General features: G+C 47.5%; 4 protein-coding genes across 4 annotated transcripts; 2 read left to right on the forward strand and 2 right to left on the reverse strand.

The window, feature by feature from the left end:
* Window positions 1-4040: 4040 nt before the first annotated feature.
* KY384_000687 (uncharacterized protein) lies at window positions 4041-5273 on the reverse strand (the record flags this gene model as incomplete). Its single annotated transcript, XM_044809221.1, has 3 exons — window positions 4041-4339; window positions 4456-4899; window positions 5036-5273. The coding sequence occupies 3 exons, from the start codon at window positions 5271-5273 to the stop codon at window positions 4041-4043; spliced, it is 981 nt and encodes a 326-aa protein (XP_044665208.1).
* A 708-nt stretch (window positions 5274-5981) lies between these two features.
* Window positions 5982-6867, forward strand: KY384_000688 (uncharacterized protein; the record flags this gene model as incomplete). Its single annotated transcript, XM_044809222.1, is given in 3 exon segments — window positions 5982-6379; window positions 6397-6593; window positions 6674-6867. 3 exon segments carry the CDS (start codon window positions 5982-5984, stop codon window positions 6865-6867), a joined length of 789 nt encoding a protein of 262 aa, XP_044665209.1.
* Window positions 6868-7328: 461 nt separating this feature from the next.
* On the forward strand, window positions 7329-10344 carry KY384_000689 (uncharacterized protein; the record flags this gene model as incomplete). Its single annotated transcript, XM_044809223.1, has 8 exons — window positions 7329-7474; window positions 7539-8176; window positions 8227-8397; window positions 8457-8754; window positions 8802-8824; window positions 8875-9869; window positions 9931-10077; window positions 10180-10344. The coding sequence occupies 8 exons, from the start codon at window positions 7329-7331 to the stop codon at window positions 10342-10344; spliced, it is 2583 nt and encodes an 860-aa protein (XP_044665210.1).
* A 441-nt stretch (window positions 10345-10785) lies between these two features.
* Window positions 10786-13587, reverse strand: KY384_000690 (uncharacterized protein; the record flags this gene model as incomplete). The annotated part of the gene is made up of 16 exons (XM_044809224.1): window positions 10786-10871; window positions 10943-11197; window positions 11252-11356; window positions 11414-11445; window positions 11505-11629; window positions 11694-11929; window positions 11990-12008; window positions 12055-12088; window positions 12148-12613; window positions 12676-12808; window positions 12879-12899; window positions 12961-12978; window positions 13034-13061; window positions 13382-13394; window positions 13449-13516; window positions 13577-13587. The coding sequence occupies 16 exons, from the start codon at window positions 13585-13587 to the stop codon at window positions 10786-10788; spliced, it is 1650 nt and encodes a 549-aa protein (XP_044665211.1).
* Between the last annotated feature and the right edge of the window lie 556 nt (window positions 13588-14143).

Consider the following 14143-nt stretch of genomic DNA (forward strand, 5'->3'; position numbering starts at 1 on the left):
TCTAGATCAATCATCGATTAGCATGGCTGTAGAGGTTCGAGACGCGCTTTAAAAAACATCAAGACGAATGACTCGAAAGGATTGCACGATTGATCGAAAGTTTCAGGACTAAGGGAAGACAATTGAAGTGACACTAGGAGCACGGTCGAAGGGGCAGCAATAGAGGAGTCTACTTTGGCTCCCGGTAACGTTTCGGCGTGCAATCTGTACGTGGTCTCCGCGTAGCTGATTTCTGCTGTATACCTTCGGCCATCATCCTTGCGTTTTTCCCTTCCCATACGTCCAGGCTCCCTGCTCCTGTCTTCGAAAAGGAAATCGGATAGCAACAAAAGGCAGCGAGAATACAAGCACAAGCGGTCTGGTCCCAGGTCCGTCACAACGGATTGAGTTCTTGCTGATCCACGTACCTCACATAATCGCTCTTATGTTCCACCACGAGTAGGAACACTCCTCCCGCCGGCGGCAAAGCCAAATACGCAAGCATAGCCTCATAGTCCAGCCTCAAGGGCAGGCTCGTCTCGAACAGATTTACGTCTAGCCTGCCATTTTCTAAAGCCGGATTTCCGAACCCAGTACCCCCTCTCCGGTCGTCACTAAAGGAACTCGGTGGTGGGAGAGACTGTGCGCCGAAAGGATCTGTATTTCTTGTGTTCGGGTTGGGGGATTGTGCTTTTCGTTGCGGCGAGAGGGTACGGCTGGCTTGCGGGGGAGGGGAGAGGGCGCGTGTGGATGCGGGCTCGGTGTCTTGGTAGGGTGCGAAATCCATTGTTTAGTTCGTCATGGGAACTATGTCGGTTCAGGATTGGATAGGGAAATTGCTTTCCACTTCATCAGTCTGGATTGCGAGGACTCGCTTTGTCTCCATAAGCTTTCAGACCCCCTGCTTAGGGGGAACTAGCGCCCTTATAGGGGCCTTCCAGGCTTCCCCCGCAGGGGGTCTGCACCGGAAAGTCCAAAATCTAGTATTTTTGATTCTAAAAGCCTCTTAGCGTTGAAGATTCATTGAACTTCAACCTTTTAGAAAAAAATACTACTTTCTTTCTACAATTGGACGGCTATAACTCGGGGTAAGATCTTTTAATTTTATATATAAATTACTTAAGGGAAAAAAATTTCTTTAAAAATTTAAAAAATTCCGATGAAAAAGCAAATTTTATTTTTTTTAATATAAAATTTTTAAATCAACGGTAACTTTTAAAGCTTTTAATCTTTTTTAAATCTTAAAAAACTCGGCGTGAGATCTTAATATATTATATCCTAAATATATATATATATATAAATTTTTATATATAAAAGTGGTTGGGAACCAACTTCAAACGAAACCAATGGGACACGAAGCTGAAAATCTTAAAAACACGACTTCCCGGAGCAGGCGTGCTCAGAAGGAAAGGCCGCGAAGCCATCTAAGCCTTTTCTGGCCTAGCTTGCTAGGCTAGCACGCTTTAGGAGGCAAGACTCGCTGTGAGGTACCAGGCTGACGGGGCTAGGCGGAGTTAAAGCGCCCCGTCCCTATTCAAATGAGCTTCCGGTTGTTTTTTTTGGGTTTTTATATTTCGAATAGTCTATGAACCTCGAGTCTTGTAGATACTTCATTGTGGGCAAAGATAGTTAAATTTCCTCTTCCTCATCTACGGACAAGGCTATGCATCCGCCGTCAGCCCGGGGAATGGAACGCTCCCTTGGAAGCGCGGCCCCAAGGCTGTGCAACCAGTCCATCAAAGGACTATGCCTATCTCAATACTTTCGACTTACCTTGGCATTCGAACGTTATAGATGCGACACACCTCCGAAACCCGGATAGCCCGCATGCAGGTCAGTCAGAAACCCAGCGTCAACGATTCGATAGTGCCTCGTTGCGTGGTGACCAATCGAACCGAAGGATCTGAGTTCCTAGCAACTAGGCCATATTATATAGATATCCCCTTTGCTACGGAACAGCTGCGTCCATTTGTCCTATGAGTTATCGTTCAGGCATTGCTCGCTCACACGACCTTGCTCTCCGTGGTCAAAATCATCTTCCACCAACACAATGTCTGTAGGGATGAACCACCCCTCTCAAGAGATCATAATCCTCACTGCTTCGTACTTACCGCGTTGGGAGCGCGAAGACCAGGCTAACATCGATGAATGAGGCCAGGCTCTGCTGCCAGCTTACGCTACTATCTCACGATCATGGCAATATGCGATAGAATGCGGTACATTTCGTCGAACTGAAGTCAAAAGTGCAGAGATAGACCCTTTTTCTAGCATTGTGATCAATCACGGCCGAGGATCGCTCAAGTGGCTTCATTTTCATGTCATCCTTCCTACATATACCGACAAGGCTTGTGCGAAGTTTGAGACTGAGAGCGACAAGTAATCTAACAATAGAGTGTTTACCAAGACCATGAAAGCTCCTTTGGCTTTGCTTGGGTCTTGGCATGATGAGTCGAAGACTGGTGAGAACAATAGCGACGTAGCCACTCACCAGTCGTTACTTCTATGTATAGGAGACTGCTATTCTCCCATGGATTGTCGCCACCGAGGTTTAGAGAAGCATCACAAGGATCGCGATGAGCGAGTATATGGAAGCCGTCACGATCTTTTCGAGCACAGACATAAGTCTTCTCTTTGCAGCTTGAATCGATCGAGAGAATTCAGGATGTACCACAGATATCTACTTTCTTCAGATCAGTGGGAACTTGTAACATCGAGCTCCAGTCAATCGCCATGCTCACCAGTAAATTCCCTCGTTTGAACAAATGTCGTTGGAAGTTCAATGATAATGAGAAGAGGGATCTTCGATTGAAGCAGCAAACGTGCTTTAGTAGGTCGCTTTTGTGTACTTTCAAAAGATTGAACGTAAAAGAATGGCTGACAGTATTTGTCAATACTTGTAGACTTCGCTGAAGCCTTGCTTATGATACCTCTAGGCTCATTGAAACGAGTGACACTGAATCTTTTCAATACTTCCCCCTCCAACTAGGCGACGAACCCCTCAAGCGTCCTTATACCATCTCTCCCCAGGACCGACCATCTAAGCCTAGCTATCCATACGATCTCACAATCCGAAAACCTAACTCACCTGGACTTTGGTGATAGCATCGTGATCTCACGATCGCTTTTCTGACCAGATAGCCAAGGCAAGCAACCATCGTGGCCAAACCTCGTCTGGGCCAAAGGTAACTTCAGCATGAATACAGTCGACGGCGACTGGTACTTCATGCGCGATGAAACCATAAGTGATGAAACCGAAAGTGACAACGGTTTCGAATCAGATATTTAAGAAGGCATTGCTCCTGAAGACCGCAACGTACACATCACGAACCAAATACCTTACCCCGACACTCCAGATACTTTCAACGAGAAGCAAGTCGCCCTCGCCATAGGTGACCGGCCTCACTGTCACTTCCGCCAAAAAGCAGACCTAGGCAAGCTCGGCCCCCTTTTCAAAGCAGCCGCACATGCTTCATCTTAGATGCCACGATTACAATACATGATTCTTCAGATGAAAGTCAGAGGCTCTGGCACGTTTACCTTTGAGATGACATAGTTCGGGCCTGGCGTACAAACAAACCGGAGCGCTGGGTCAAGAAATATTGGTATGCCGAGGCTCGAGTGGGTGATTGGCTCTTCGTGATATGAGCTTGAAGAGTCGACTCTGGAGATTTGGAGACGGGCAAAGGGGGACGTTGTGCAGAGCATGGCGGAGCGACCAGGCCCAGGCATAGGCAGATACCAAGTATTGTTATGTCAATAAAGCCACACATTCCATGCGTCGATTAATGATGTGCTCGAAGAGCTTGGCCCTTCTAAGTCCCAAGGACAAAGAACAACTCATGTCGATTTACGTGTCGACACCTTAAGAAGGTATCCTATTCATGCATACTCAGTTCGCGGTAATGATCAGGCAATACCATGAGAGATGATTGACTGCTCATTAGTGCTTAGTCGCACACTCTCAACATAATTACTAGAGCACAAGCCAACGCAACACTACCAAACGAGGGGACTTCTCAACCCGCCATTTTTCGATAGACCTACCCCACGGCACTTTTCAGTCATTCCAGATGCGCAATATTTGCCTTCAAAGTCTCTTCCAACGACGTGAAACCCACACCGTAATGTTTCTTCAGAATATCTTCCGCACGTCCCCTCTTCAAGACCTTACTCAGATCCTGCTTGTTGTCCTCAAGATCCTCGGGCAGCTTATGGTTTGGTCTAAGCTTTCGCAAAACGCGAAGGATGTCGTTCCAATTGAAAGGTCCATTGAAACCAAAGATGCGCTCATTAGCGATCGTGGTGTCGATCAGGGCGGCGACATGGAGGCGTGCGGAGTCGGCGACGTTGATGAAGTATTCTGTTTTTGGGAGAGAATTAGTACTTGGGTGAAATTGCCGCACAGTCCTTGATTCAGGCTGGCGGCTTTTTTGAACCCCTCTGTCATGCGCTCTCTGGTGTTTAGAGGTCACTTACGAGGCGCGATATCTTGCTGATAGGTGAAACCATTGGAGTACAGCCCAGTAATCCATCCAGCGGTACTGGCGGGCTGATTGGTTGGATCGATGATACGTCCAAACATCGCATTTGGCAGAATAGCATTAGCTACGAACCCAATGTCCTTTTTGTGGTCATTGACAAACTTCCAGAGCTCCTGTTCGGCTTGCGTTTTGCTCGCGCCGTATACGTCCCACTTACGATCAGGGGTATAAGGTGGAGGCGCCCAGGCTTGCTCTACTGTTTCGGCGTTCCACATGTCTCCTGGGATGGAGAAGGAGACGTCTGGCTTGGGGTTTGTCGCTGCTGTAGAGGAGGAGGTGAAGACGAAGCGTTTCACGCTCGGCTCGGATAGTGCAGACTCGAGCACATCTCTGATGCCTTGAACAACCCCGGGAATTACCTTGAGAGAGTTAGACGGGTCTCTTTGCATGTCAGATGTACTGAAACTTTATTGGGGTCATCGTTGAAGCTGAAATTGGTTGCAACGTGGACAGCTCCAGAAGCGCCTGAGATATAGGTCAACATGAATATATTGACAGATGTGATCTGTTTCAACCTTTGATAGCCTCATTGAAAGCGCCTTTGGAAGCCATGTCTGGTACAAGTGCAACTTGAAATCGATTTTCACCATACTTGTCATCGCAGTAAGTCTTAAGCCAAGCGCCTTTGCTTTCTGTTCGGACAGTGCCCCTGACGTTGTAGCCAGCAGCGAGAAGCTGGTCAACAACATGGGAACCTACGAGACCATTTGCGCCAGTGACGAGGACAAGCGATCCCTTTGGGATAGCAGACATGATGGGGAAATGATTAAAGTAGATTGGATGGTCAAGATAGGGTCGAGAAAGCGAAATTGAATGTAAGAAAGCTTCATTTTCGCAGGTAATTATGTTTCTCGAACACCGGTCTCATGCCGCTTCTCACGTCTGACGAAGCATTAAGTCATCAGCCTGCGTGAACCTCAATCGCTTCAGGAAATTCATCATTCGTTGTCTGTGAGTTAAGAGAACCCCAGTTTATGCATGAAGGCTCTCATGACCCATCAGAAGGAGAGTTTTCTCGCCAATACTATGCATCAAGGTGACAACGAGTGACTCTAGACATGGTTTGTCTTTTAGTTGTCGGAGCCTGCATACAAAAGTGTGCATAGAATGTGAGGGAAAAGTCATGCCAAGAGATATACGTAGGGCGGGGCGAGACGAGATTGACGAGATAAGATAAGGAAGATCTGCGCTAGAATCTAGCGCGAACTCCAGCCTCCAACCGGCCATCCCAAAGTTCCCAACCACCTTCTCGGCAATCCACCACAACGTACTATCACCAGCCCCTCATGTTTCTATCATTAGTTAGTTGGCTAGAAAGATGTATACGGAAGGTTTCTTCGCTGTTCATTCCCCACGCTTGCATCTGCACGTACCACTGCGACCATCCCACCTCACGTCCTCGAGGTTCAATTCCATTGATTTCCAATTTTTCTTGTCCATCATACAACACAATCGACCGCCATGCGCTCGATACTACCTCTTCTCCTTCTTTCTACCTCTTCGTTGGTCTTGTTTTCGAATGCGTTACCCCTAACACCTAACCAACCAGCAATCCGTCCTCGTGCCAAATACTCAGTGGTTGCAGTTGACGGTGGGTCAGGCAACGATCCTGCGCCTACCGACACAGGAGACAACGATTCATCATCCCCAACGATTACGCAAACACAAGATCACACCACGACAGTGACTACTTCAGCAACTCAAGCTCCACCTACAACACCGACTATTACAGCCACCAAAGTTGTCACAGAGGAGGGTCCAGAGAAGACAGTACAGGTCGTCAAGACGCAAGAGGTGCATGAGACAGCGGAGCCACCGAAACCAAAGATCCAGATCGTCAATGTTGCCGCAGATACACCGTCATCGAAGCAAACAGCTACCGCTACGGAGGTTGTCACGACTTCAACTATAATTTGTCCCTCCTCGACATCTCGGCCTCCATATACTTCGGTATCAAGCTCGAGTACGCCGGTATACACGTCAAGCTATATCACTTCTCCTACATCGACATTGTCATCAATTTCGAGGTCTTCTACCACTCCACGTCCCGCCACCTCCTCACCAACAAGCTCTGTGATCTCCTGGAACAAGAACTCCTACACAAACTCCTCAGCTATACTTCCAATTACTCAAATTCCAGCTTCGCCACAAAGCTACGACGATGGCAAATGGCATACCACCTATCGGGCTTGGAATGCATCCTCCACTAGCAGCTCGACATATTCTTCAACAAGCACTACAAGCCTGTCGTGGTAATGACGTGCTACCTTTTGTCAACGATGGCAATCAACAGTACCTGTTCAGAGGAATCCATCCTCAGCTTGGCTTGACAGGCCCGCTATCGTGAAAGCAGTCGCCCAAAATGAAGGCGGGGAAAGTCACTATACCCTAATTTTTTACTACTACGGATTGTACGATAACGATCAACGTGCCTGTGAGCGATGGAGGAATAGGCAGTTCGTCATGCAGTGCATAGACTTCATAATTCAGACATCCAGCGATTCAGCGTTATGATTTCAGCGAAGGTGTTCCGGCAACTGAAAGATATCGATACAACTTTTAGACAATATAATGAATGATCAATAAAATATCATGCCTAAATGATTTCACCAATGAATTGCCGTTATTCATTTTTCCTCTCTTTAACATTCTTTCTTGCGCCTGCGGGCAAATGTGGGCAGACCGCCGTCGGAACTTCGGAATCACCCCGCGAGTGAGTATAGCTTGAGAGCTTCCTTCCAAGTCGTATATTTTCAAATGTGATCGAAATGCGTTGTATAGAGCAGATCTAAGCATCGCAATCCCAATATGTCCGAGCGAATGGGCTCACCGCCTACTGTTGAGGACCAAGGGCGTCTTCTTGAAGATGCCTTGCTGGTGGTGCGCCAACAGACACACATGATGCGAAAATGTCTGGAGACTCCAGGCAAGCTCATGGATGCATTGAAATGCAGGTTCGCACTAATTGTTTCTATGTCTGTTAAGAGAAGACAAAGATGTGGCTGATCGAATCAATAGTTCTACCCTGGTTGCAGAACTTCGGACGTCCTCCCTAGGCCCCAAACAATACTACGAACTCTACATGGCTGTGTTCGATGCACTCCGGCACTTGTCTGCATTCCTCCGCGAAGCTCATCCAGTGAACCACTTAGCGGATCTTTATGAGCTTGTACAGTATGCAGGCAACATCATACCTAGGCTATACCTCATGGTAACTGTTGGGACTGTCTATATGAGTATCGAAGATGCACCCGTGAAGGAAATCATGAAAGACATGATGGAAATGAGCAGAGGTGTACAGCACCCGGTCCGGGGGCTCTTCCTGCGCTACTACCTCAGCGGGCAAGCAAGAGATTCGTTGCCCACAGGAGAAGGAGATGGCACAGAGGGGAATCTGCAGGACTCGATCAGCTTCATTTTAACGAATTTTGTGGAGATGAATAAATTATGGGTCAGATTACAACACCAGGGCCACTCAAGAGAAAGAGAGCAAAGGACGAAAGAGCGACAAGAGCTACAATTACTAGTAGGAAGTAATCTAGTACGATTGAGCCAATTAGTAGACCTGGAGACGTATAAGACGGTCATCTTACAACCCATACTACAGCAGGTAGTAGCTTGTAGGGATGTGCTAGCACAAGAATATCTCTTAGAAGGTACGTATCACTATGAAATGAACAAAACCGCAGCTAAAGCATTCCGCAAGTCATCACGCAAGTCTTTCCAGATGAATTTCATCTCATCACCCTTGATCAGCTACTTGGCGCCATCGCCCAACTCAACCCACACGTAAATATCAAAGCCATTGTCATTGGACTCATGGACCGATTATCTGCTTACGCAGCCCGAGAGGCTGAGTCGGAAACACCAGAAGATCGTCAAAAGTCTGAACAGGACGCCACCGTGGCTCTGTTTGAAAAGCTCAAGATATCTAAGGAGAAGAAAGAAGCCGAAGCAAAAGAGGGGATTTGGTGAACAAGCAGCCAAATGGGGAGAACGTCAACGGATCCAATCCCTCTGAGCCATCTCAAGACCAGCAAGCTCAGCAGGAAGAGGCTGGACCATCAAATGGTATTGGAGCCGATGAAAAAGGTGGCTCAAGGAAAAGAGGTATACCAGAAAATGTCAAGCTTTACGAAATATTCTACGATCAAGTAATTCATCTTGTCAACGCGCAAAGGTTACATATCCAAGACACAATTGCACTTCTTGTATCATTAACAAATCTTGCTCTGTAAGTCCGACTTGTGATGTCTGCTCAATCTGCTAACCACAATTCAGTAATATATACCCCGAACGATTAGGTAAATTTGACAAATTCTTGAAACCCTTTCGTACACTAACGAAGTTGCAGAATATGTTGATCAAGTCCTTGCATATGCTAATAAAAAGGTCGTTGAATATACCAATAGCGCCGACTTACACTCTCAAAATACTCAGCAGAACATCCTCGCTCTTCTACACGCGCCCATTAAAGCCTACTTTTCTTTATTCACCGCTCTAGCCTTACCTAACTTTGTTCCATTACTTCATGCACAAACTTATAGCACTCGAAGAGCAGTTGCTGGTGAGGTTGCCAAGAGTGTACTCCGAAATCGAACTCAGATAACCACCCCTGAGAACCTTGACGGCATTCTTGAGATCCTGAGAGTCTTGATTAGGGAGGGCATGCAACAACCAGCTGGCTATCCCGGCGTGCCTACGCAACGGCGAGGTGCCGAGACCGACGAGACAGTCGTAGAGCAAGGATGGGTTGCGCGGATAGTCCACCTCATCCAATCCCCTAATAACGACACCCAATTTCAACTTCTTCAAACCACACGTAGAGCCTTCTCCGACGGCAACGAGCGAATCAAATACACCACACCCGTCCTCATCACCTCTTCAATCAAACTGGCTCGCAAGTATAAAGCCCGAGAACACTTTGACGACAACTGGTCTTCCCAATCCTCCGCCCTGTATAAATTCATGCACTCTCTGATCTCCGGCCTCTACACGCGCAATGGTGCCGCAGACCTCTGTCTCCGGCTCTTTATTTCCTGTGGTCAGGTAGCCGATCAAGGTGGCCTCGAAGAAGTGGCTTACGAGTTCTTCGCGCAAGCTTTCACAATCTACGAAGAATCGATATCAGATTCAAGGGCTCAATTTCAAGCTGTGTGCGTCGTAGCTGGCGCCCTACATGGCACACGAGGCTTCAGCAAGGAGAACTATGATACTTTGATCACGAAATGCGCCTTACATGGCAGCAAGCTTCTCAAGAAACCAGATCAATGTCGCGCTGTCTATCTAGCCAGTCATCTATGGTGGGCGGTCGAGATCCCTGCGAAGGGCGAGGAAGACGCCAAAAACGTAAGTCATTTCCACATTCCACCATTCGATCTGGTCAGAATATGTTGCTGATACTGACTAGCTCTACCGCGACGGTAAACGAGTCCTCGAGTGTCTTCAACGTGCCCTTCGAGTCGCAGATGCATGCATGGATACCGCCGTCTCAGTCGAGCTCTTTGTCGAAATTCTAAACCGATACGTCTATTACTTTGATCAGGGGAACGAGACAGTCAGTTAAGATCTCATCTTCCCCTCTTGCCCTCTGTTTCTTCTCATGCACTATCTTTGCCCATTCTGCCAGCCCCGTGCTAATCATCACCGGTCAAAACAGGTTACGACCAAATACATCAACGGCCTGATCGAGCTAATCCACTCCAATCTGCAAACGAACGAACAGACGTCTAGTCTTGAGGCGCCGCGGAAACACTTCCAAAGGACGCTTGACTATATCAAGAGTAGAGAATACGAGGGTGTTGTTACTGAGGCAAAGACGTAGGATTGTGGGGAGGAATGTACAGTAGATTAAGCATCAGAATCACACAATGCATAAAAGGTGATCAACTTCTTCCCTTGATACTACCGTCTTGTTTTCCAAGTTTAGACCACTGCACTGCTTGTAGGCTGTTGTTTTATATGCGTCAGAAAAGCAGCCATAGACGTTGCGAAAGTTCCGACAATTGGCACGACATATTGACTCACGGTATCACCTTTGAAATTTTTAATTATTTTTTGCGCACAACTACTAGTATATGTAACATCTGTTTCCTGAAATCGAGAGCTAGCTGGGTCAACATCTCGAGATATCTTTCATGCAAATTTCCCCTTCGCCGACCCCTGGTACAAACCAAAATGTCCTCGGAAAGGCGCCTGATTCGCCTCATGAATGCCCCTTGTACAACCGTGTATATATATCAACGGGACGCATATCCCAGGATCATCAGTCAAAAGTCCAGTGCTGTCCCTCGTTCGCCTTATCCTTCTTGATCTTGGCTCTCAGATCGTTTCTTCGGGCCTTCTCCTTTTCTAGTCTGGACATCAGCATCTCATCCTTCCAAGAGCATATATCATCAATTGAATTGGAGGTGGTGACGTACCTTCATCGTAAACCCGGAACTCATGCAGCGCCTTACCACCCTCAACCATTGGGAGGACAGGGACCTTCTTATCAGTAATGACCTCCAGAAGCGCTGGGCCGTCGCTTTCAATCAACCATTTCAGCTTATCTTCTACGTCTGCGGGGGCGACGACGCGCTGGGCCTGGACACCCATTGCCTCTGCTAATTTTACGAAGTCTGGATTTTTTTGGTGGGTGTGTGCGAAGCGATCTTCGTAGAAGAGGGTTTGCCATTCTATGATGAGATTATATGAGCAGAGTCCAGAGGTGGTGGTATGGAGCGACTTACGCGTCACCATACCCTGCTCCTCATTATTTAGTATGATGATTTTGACGCCGATATTGAATTGATGAGCTGTGGAGAGCTCGGTCAAGGTCATGTTGAATGAGGCGTCTAGGTGTCTTCGGTTACTCTACTCTTCAAGGCAAGCGATATCTGAGCTTTGCTTACCTCCGTCAATGTCTACGACAAGCGCTTCAGGCCTGTCGAGAAAGAGAGCGTTAGCTAAGGCTCAGCATTAGATGACTTATTGATAGTATACCTGGCAACTTTGGCGCCCAGACTCGCTGGAAGCCCAAATCCCATCGTCCCTAAGCCACCAGAAGTGATCATTGTTCGTGGATACCTCCATCGGAAGTGCTGCGCAGTCCACATTTGATGTTGGCCCTAAAAAGGCATTAGCTCGAGTCTCAACCATTTTGCAATCACCAAAGCAGTAGATGGAACTTACAACACCGGTAGTAATGATAGTGCGATCTTTGCGGTCAGCTGTCAAGTCTGAGAGCTTTTCGATTACAGCTTGCGGTTTTATAAGACCGTTGGGAGATTGTTTCTCGTAATTGAAGGGCAAGCGCTTTTTCCAGTCGGCAAGCTGCGCAAACCATTCAGGTCTGCTGGAGACGGTCTGAATTTGTGGGAGGAGAAGGGCGAGGTTGGCAGCTACGTCGCCCTCGACGGCTTCGTTCGCTTTGATATAGTATTAGCTTGTACATATGATACCTGTCGTCTGAGAAAAAGAAATTTTACCTTGAACAACTTTATTGATCTGTTCTTGTCAGCTTTGGTCTTGACATTGAAACTCGAATACTTACATTTTTGGGTAGGATTTCGAAGTGCACAATACCACTAAGTGAAATCCGACTTAGCTGGTCTCGTTCATATCGAAGGTCTCAAGAAGTACTCACCCACGCTTTTCAGAAGCCGCCAGCTTGGCCTGAGGCGCAAATTTGGATATGAGACCAGTCACACGATCATCAAAACGAGCGCCCAGTGCAATCACCAGATCTGCCTCCTGAATGGCCATGTTCGCGGAACACGAACCGTGCATTCCAAGCATATACAGAGATTTCTCATCAAGCTCATCGAAACCTCCCAAGCCTTGCACGGTTGTCGTGACTGGGATGTTAGCTTTGTCTGCAAATTCTTTGAGCAATTTTGGCCCCTCTGGCAGAGCTAAAACACCTTGGCCAGCGTAAATGACTGGTTTCTTAGCCATATTCACAAGCCTTGCGACCCTCTTGATGGAACCATCGAGTTGCTTCTTGGTTAGATCTCTAGCAGCAAGGCTGGCTGCGCTTGGATGTGACGGTAAGGTGCTTTCGGTAGGTATTGGCCGCCTCAAAATGCTTGCCGTAACATCTTTCGGAAGATCTAAAATGTACATACTATCAACTCTACCACTCATAGGGTCGCATTCTCGGGTATCCACTAACCTACAAGCACAGGTCCTGGTCGGCCTGATACTGCGATCTCAAAAGCTTCTTTAATCTTCATTGGTAGTTCGGCGACATCTTTGACCATTGTATTCCACTTCGTGCAAGCTCTGCTGATGCCGACGACATCAGCCTGGACAGCGATCCTGGAGTCAGCAACGTCTTTCAAGGGCAAAGTGAAAAAGAAGAATTGTCTGTCATACCTCTTGAAAAGCGTCCGAGCCCTAGAGCAAATGTAAGATTAGACAATCTATTTCTGTACTTGCTTCCCGGATATCTACTTACGATAGCAGTTGTAGGAACCTGTGCTTTGATTAGCTGCTGGTTATGACTGACATAGTAACTCGTGGTAACGTACCTGACCGCAGAAAACAACAAGAGGTGTGCTACTTTCGTCAATGACTGCCGACCATGGAATAGGAGTCATGTTTACCCATCGCTTAAAGCGTCTTGAATCGGGGTTATCATATTTGTTGCTCCTGGCCCGGAGGTAACTAAGACTACTCCTGGTTTGCCGGAAGCGCGTGCATATCCTTCGGCCATATGACCTGCGCCTTGCTCATGTTTCGGTAAGATAAATTCGAAATGCGGTGAATTGTAGATAGCATCGAAGACGGGAAGAATAGCACCCCTGGGAGGAGTCAATGCCGCTGTTCATGGGTTTGCGCATTATCGAGAAGATGATCGATGCTTGAGGCGAACTCACCCAGGGTAGCCAACTAATGGTCTGTTAGCCTTCATGTGAGAAAAAGGGTTGTAAGCTCAGAAATTACAGATGTGTTTGACTCCTTGTCGTAACATCATCTCCTCAAATATCTTGCCGCCACTGAAACCCACAAATCTACTCATCAGTGGGTCAGAAACCTGTCCGTCGTGTGCAATTGGCCCGGTGTCCACTCACGAGTCGTCCATTTGTGGTGACTGAGTGTTTCGTAAAGGATATATATCATTTCTTCGACTGTCTTGGTTGAAAGCTGGGCTGGGAGTGGGGCGTTCTTGGCTGTGAGCAGCATATCAGTCCCATTGTATTGTACGTGTCTATTCACCCTTAACTTACAGCACAGGAGCAGCAGCTGTGCTTTGCCCCCTCTTGGAGACATCTTTTGGCGACAATGGATTGGAGCCTTTGCGGTAGGGGGAGAGGGCGGCAGCAGGGGAAGTTGTACTGAAGTGTTGACAGCGAGTTGTGCGGCATCTTTGTGGGCAACAGAAGGCACGTGCGGCCGTTCTGGCCTGAGGGAGCTTGAGCATCGTGTGCTCTGCGAATGTACAGGGAAAATGGGTGGTATGAGTCAACTCTCATTTGCCCTTGGAACACGAATTTGACTGCCCAGTGCCCACCAAAAAAGTGACGGGCGTGAACAACCTTAATGCCGATTTCGGCTGTGGGGAAATCGAACTAACGAAATCGTGGCGTGGTATTTTACCGTTTGATCTTACCTATCTCGCTCTAGCTTGTACGATTCAT

The sequence above is a fragment of the Bacidia gigantensis genome, assembly GCF_019456465.1.
Source record: "Bacidia gigantensis strain McMullin 20006 chromosome Unknown contig_74, whole genome shotgun sequence".
NCBI classification, from domain to species: Eukaryota; Fungi; Ascomycota; class Lecanoromycetes; order Lecanorales; family Ramalinaceae; genus Bacidia; species Bacidia gigantensis.